The sequence below is a fragment of the Macrobrachium rosenbergii genome, chromosome 48, assembly GCF_040412425.1.
Source record: "Macrobrachium rosenbergii isolate ZJJX-2024 chromosome 48, ASM4041242v1, whole genome shotgun sequence".
Taxonomy (NCBI): domain Eukaryota; kingdom Metazoa; phylum Arthropoda; class Malacostraca; order Decapoda; family Palaemonidae; genus Macrobrachium; species Macrobrachium rosenbergii.
In genome coordinates, this window is record NC_089788.1 from 2,272,499 (window position 1) to 2,279,306 (window position 6,808).

Consider the following 6,808-nt stretch of genomic DNA (forward strand, 5'->3'; position numbering starts at 1 on the left):
ATAGGTTTTAGTTAGTTTTTCACTTGTCATTCTAAAACAAAAAATTTTCTAAAGTCAGGAAAAGATTTTTGTACTATGGAGCTGGCAGAATTCATTCAAAACCATATATAGTGTATCTTGCAACAAAAGTGTTGTATAAAATTCACTGATAGTACTCTAGAGCTTTATAAAACCTTGCCTTTTTCATTTAAATTTCATTTACATTGACACAACATGATCATTACTATCTTGTATGGATTAACGTTAGATGAGGATAAAAGCATTGCGTGATTTGTTTGCCAAAGTGCTTTTCCCAGATTTGATTATAATATCCTTAGTGTGCAAGTGAGCATTAAAAACTGACATAATTTCTCAATTATTGCTAATACAGTAACTACTTTAAAGTGAATTCTAAAAAGGAACAAATGTTTCTGCATGTGAAGAATCATTGATAACACTTAATTGGTTGAATGTTTGTTCATGTGCTTGTGCATAAAAGAAAAACAGGATTTGCAAGTTTGTAATGCATTTTCCATTAGCATGCCAACCTGTTGCATTATCCATGCCATATACTATACAAATATCTATTAAAAAACAAAACTTTTTAAAACTAACTAGAGTGAAACTTCTATTGCATCCAGTTAATCTGATTTCATTGTGTACAGTATTCAAATTTTTGTTTTTTGTGTAGTCACGATGCCACTGTTAACAGTGTACATTTCAACGAATAATTTTACAGAATGTACAGTACTAGTTACTGTACTCCTTCAGTATGCTTCCCCCTCTCCCCCCTCTACATCATAATTAGACACACGTGACTGAAAATGATGAATATTGCACTTGCTCTTGAACTTGTCTTGATATCCAACTTGTTTTCAATAGGTCACAGCACGCTTACTGCGGAAAATCAACGTCTGCGACAAGAGCGGGACTCGCTCACTGGAAAACTGGCCTCTACGAAAGAAATTCTCAAAGACACTTTGGATAAACTCTCCAAGGCCAATCAGCGCAAGGAGTGTGTTGAAAGAGCGATCTGCAAGCAGCTGACCAAGACCCATAATGTTCTCAAAAAGACAAAAGGCCCCTTGAAACAGCCAAACTCTCTTCCTCAGTAGATAACCTAATACTTCCCACAGGATTTTATTTTTCACTCTCAGATAATCAGAACATGAGTTCTTTTTACGATACATGTCAATTCTTTTCATAATTGGCTCATATAAAATAAATTCTTGATTGCTGTTGTGTGTGGGTTCAGGACAAACTTTATTGGTACAGTAATAAACTGAACTAAGACTCCTCACGTAATTTTCTAAAATATGGAGGTGAAGAAGATAGCACCGACTGATTTAACTTTTTAAATAGGTAACGTACTTTACCTATGCATGCCGTGCTATCAGATGTGCCGTCCTCCATATTCTCAGCATAATGGTGATAACAAATCAGAGACTAATGACTCCTGTGTAGCAGGACTGTACAGTGGTCGCATTGCCTGCTGTGTGATATTTTGATGACCTCATTGGTAGCATTTATGATGTATCACAGTGAAGCGTTTTATGCTTCGATATTTTTCTCTTCTCACACGCTAAGTGAAAAACCCTCCTATGAATGAAAGGACATCAAGAGCTGTGAAGTTGTTTTTATCTCCATGTTGCTGCAAAAGTAATTTTTCTGTTTACCATTAACAGCTCAAATCGTTTTCTTCATTCTACAGCAAGTTTTCCTGCATTACTGTTATTTATTATTATAAGGACTGCTTCATCACAAATTTCATTTTTATGTAGACATTCCACATCTGATGTTTGTAGTTTTACCCGGTTACCATTGGCTGATCCTCTTGTGTCACAGATAGAACCCTTTGAGACATCCTTTTCACCACTCGAGCCAAAACACGTGAAATATAGTTTCTAAAACCCCCCCGACCCTAGATTTGACTTATCCGTGAACGTACGTACTGGTTCTGGCTTAATTGTGACGTTCTTTTTGTGGTGCTGCCGTCAAGGACTCGGCAATGCTCCCACGACTAAAAACGTCTCTTTCTGTCTGGTACCAGAAATGCGGTGTCTTAGCATAATCTGGGTCCTTTTCAAGCAAATGCCCACAGACCTACACGCACAAGTGCTGCCATGTAGCCAGCTGATTTTCTCATGACTTAATTATGTTTTAGATTGTCCTAGGTAGTTTAAGGATGAAATGGTCTTTGTGATGAAATATTGCTTAAATTCTCTGTCGTCTTTCCTTTTACCCGTAAGCACGTCTTTTTATTATTATTGGTTGTATAATGGTGCTTCTGTTAAGACTGGCCATTCTTAATATGTGATTATGTTAAGTACTTTAATCTGTATATTTAGGGCCACAGCCATGTAAGATAAGACTGTAATATAAATGTGCTTGTATAGAATCGGATATGTGTATATATTTCGTATTGAGATGGCTGTCTTCCATGATGTTTTATGTGTACAAAGTAGGTTAACTTTTGTGTACATGGAGCACACGAGACTTTCAATAAACTGATATGGTGTAAACAGGACTGGCTGACTGGTTTTATTTCCAAGTACCCTAATACTATTTTATTGAAGAACTATGTGACCCATATTAGAAAAAATATTTACAATGAAAAATTTTACACAAGGTTTAAAATTTTTTAAAAATCTGGCAGAAAACTTTCATTGGCAACCTGATCATTCCAGAATTTGGTCATTTGCACAAGTAAAAATACAATGCTGAGTTCTTAACAATACACTTTTAATAAGCTAGGCCGCAAAAGTCAAGTATTTCGATATGTTATTGCCCAAGTCATCACTAATGCTGGAACCTCAAGTAAACCACCTTATTCAAGGTAACCTACTATAGCCCTCTGCTAATCTACATCTTCTTTTAACGTGCTTTTTCCCATTTTTCATATGGGGTAAGCATGATGCCTTTGAAGGACTTTGATTTGGCGTTGGGGTAGGCCGTAGCCTCGATCGGCTGCCCTGCCTGACATCGCTTAGACCCAGGTAGCACGTGTATATGTATCATATCAAATCCCCAGCTCCCTTTCTCCCAGCAGCAAGGAGACTTGAGAGGTTAGGCCGACAGTTTGAGACGTGTGAGGTGTCTGTTATGTTTTTTTTAGATGTTGGAGTGGCTTTGTTTGTGTGTATCAGTCTGTAACACCCACTTGCTTTCAGCAAACCGATCCATTGATTACATACATAATCCCGGGGTGTCTACATGGATAGCAAAGTGTCAGCCTCTCTGACCGGTCGGCTGCGGATTTGAACCCGCGCCACAGACTTCTATGAAGTCCGAGGCTGCTGCTCTACCGACCAAGCCATTGAGGCTCTCTCTGCTAATCTACATCAAGGGTATGTTGTACTTGAGGGAAAAAAAATGGCAATGCTCCCATGATTGAACAGTGTCATGTGCCAAAAATCATATTCCTTTTATACAAAGAAAAAAAATTTTCAAATATACTGTACAATACAGTACATATACATATATATAAATATACCTTATATTTCTGTAATTGTAGGGTTTGGAAGATGGCACACCATATATGATTGATGGGTTTGTGTATTATAAAAAGTTTCATTTCACCACAGTACCATCAATCATATGTTTCAACTGCAATTTTGGTGGGAAGCAGAGATGTGACTGCCCCAAAGTATCTGTGTATGGCTCAAGGATCCAGGAGGGAACCTGGAACCTAGGATAAGTTGAGAACCAAGGTAGCCAGTAAGTTTGTTCACAGTAAAGGTTAAACCCATGTTACATAAAACAAGGCTCTTGTTATCAGGAAATAAACCTGAAGGTCACTGTCTCTGAAATGCCATGAATGAAGGGTGAAGACAGATTATGAAGAGGCACGAGATGAATCCCTGTTTCCCCTAGAGGGAAAATAGCCTGCCCTATGACCACCCTCTAGCACGTGTGACCTTGTGTGGGATCCAACAAAGGTCAGAGATACCCAAGAAGAGCCTTCTGAAAGTGCTGGATGAGCCTCTTCATTGCCACTGAAAAACCTACATTGTGACTCTAAGTTCAAACACCTGCAAGAGGGTAGTTTTTCGTTCATGAAGTTGGGAATGGAATGGATAGCTCGCACTGATGTAAGGAGAAATTCAGCAATGAATGGATGTTCAGATTAATGCCCATTTTGGTACACCACTACCGAAATGGCACTACTTGAACTGGAAGAGTACAGGTTGATGTGCAATCTATAATTGTGTGGTTTTTTAAGTTTTTTCCAGGTAGAAAACTGCCACCTTGTCACAAACAGGTCTACCAACAGCAAGCTCCTGACTAAAGTTTGGAAACTTGAAATCAATTTAACTTTTAACATTTTGCAAGCACGGGCTATCATACTGTGCATTCCCAAGCTGAACCTCTGCAGTTTGGCAACCTTGTTTGCCTGTACCCACACAGCAATGTCTACAACCCAACTGACAAAGTCTTAGGTAATGTGCCACCCTGATTTCTTAAAAATACTGGCATCATTAAGTTGTCAGCCATCACAACAAAGATTGAAAAGGCTGTGAATGAATCTCTTCCAGTGATCCTGTTCAGTAACCAAGGTCGAGGCATCATGAGATGGCGATTATCTACTACTATGACTTAGCAGATTGATGTCCTCAAGCGGCAGTAGTAGTGCAGGTGTGGTAACATCTAGAGAAGCAATCACAGTTTGCGTATCAAACGCTGCTGTAGACAACGAGGCAAAACGGTGGTCTGCATCATCAAGCGTGCTGTACAAGAAAACAAGGACCCCTTCAAATGAGATTTGTAAGTCATTAGCAGTTATGAACACATATACTTGGGACAGGTGACAGATGAAAGAAAACTTAAGTATACCTTAGTTTAACCAGACCACTGAACTGATTAACAGCTCTCCCAGGGCTGGCCCAAAGGATTAGACTTATTTTACGTGACTAAGAACCAATTGGTTACCTAGCAACGGGACCTACAGCAGCTTATTGTGGAATCCAAACCACATTATAGCGAGGAATGAATTTCTATCACCAGAAATAAATTCCTCTTATTCTTCACTGGCCGGTCGAAGATTCGAACTCGCGGCCAGCAGAGTGCTAGCTGAGAACGGAACCCACTCGCCGAACGCGGAACTAGGCGACAGATGAGCAGAGAGTCTAACAAGCAGGATGGTCAGCAGGCAAGGCAAGGGAGAGTAGTGTGCAGGACAGTCAGCAAGGTAGCCAGAGTGGAGTGGGTAAGGCAATCTGCTAGTCAATGGTACAGACTAAAGCAAATTGACCTTTACCAAAAACAGTATCAAATGTTGAAAAGCTGATTAAACACACACAAAAAATTAAATATTTCTGCACTTGATACCTGATTGAAAAGTTACCTCCACGTCACCGAAGTGCGATTGACAATCAACTTGCAAAGTTGTAATATTCACACCGACTCTGTAGACACAAGTTACCACTACGCCTATTAGGCCAACACTAGTACTATTTTCAAGCTCGATCTTTTAGTACTTCTAAAAAGGAAAAGACAAGAAAGAAAAGTAAAAGAACGTGTTTTCTTATGGCAATGTTTATGCAGAAGCGTGATACGGTAATGAATACTAATGGTATGACTATATTTTGTGCAAGTCAACTATATAAGCGCATGCCTGGGCGATAGATCATAGATGGATGACGAAATTACAGGAACACTGTGTCTGACGTCACCTTCAGTCAAGCTGTGGTTAACACTGATTGACTAATAAAACACACTGACATTTTCTTAATAATTATATTTTTAATTCATAACGTGGAATATTAAAGTGTAAATTTACTTTAGGCCGTTTTGATATGGCAAAATCAAAATTAATGAATTTGCAAAAGGTTCCACTATCTCCTTACTTATAGGGCTACAGTAGGTACCAATGTAAATGCTTATCTTCGACCTGTTCTAAACACAATTCACTTATTTGACAGTATCAAATCTTGATAGTCTTATTCTGAATCAGGTTTAGCGTTTCAGCAAGTCACAATTATATTCTCCGTTTCATTTCTAAGAAATTGAAGAAAAATTAAAACACCAGAGAGCCTTGTTTGCTTAATAGTTCTTTATCATTCTATATTCCCGGATGTCAAACGTCGTCTTTACGTCCTTTTTCAGCTTCATTTTCAATCTCTCCATTGAACCAGGGTGATCTGTCCTTAACTGTCATATATTGTTTCGATCAATGGACATATATATCCACCCATTTTCCCGACGTGAATTTTATTGCAGTTTAGTAAAGTACTGTAATTGTAAGTATAATTATAAGCTTGTTTCTTGTTTTAATACACTTCAACAAGGAAACTCACTATGGGGTTTTTAAAGACAAAAAGCTTAACAACTTACAGGAACTGAAATCAGTGAGAGATGTTTTATTAAACACGAGAGAGTTATCTTGCTTAAGTCTATTTTTTAGAAGAGGCACTTCAATAAAATTTTAATTCCATTTGTTGAAGCTTCCTGACTTACGTAAGGGGGGGGGGTGAAATTATTGGGTCTGAAGTTGACCAATGTCTTGAATTCGTTTTCTAGACAGTTGTGTTTATATAAGTAGCTCCATCATTGAAAACTATTCCAATCTAATATTTGGTTTGGCTTTTAATGTCACAACAAAAGTATGGTTTAGAATCAGTTAAATATGAACTAATATATAATTGTATTCGAGTAATCCTCCATTAAACAGGGGACAAGGGTTCCCTATAGAAACTGGACTAACCCAAGAAGAAGAAGAAATTCTTCCATACAATAAGGACACTGGCAGATAGAACCATCTCTCATTTATTATCCTGTATCAATATAATACAAAATAATAAATTCCCACTTGAATTTATTATTTGTATAA

At 38.0% G+C, this 6,808-nt stretch overlaps 1 protein-coding gene across 1 annotated transcript in view; it reads left to right on the top strand.

Moving 5' to 3' along the window:
• The window catches only part of LOC136831177 (CDK5 regulatory subunit-associated protein 2-like), a 151,988-nt gene extending 149,482 nt beyond the window's left edge, over nucleotides 1–2,506 (top strand). The window contains 1 exon segment of the mRNA XM_067091133.1: nucleotides 862–2,506. Coding sequence (XP_066947234.1) covers nucleotides 862–1,094 — 233 coding nt within the window. The 3' untranslated portion in view covers nucleotides 1,095–2,506.
• Nucleotides 2,507–6,808: the final 4,302 nt, after the last annotated feature.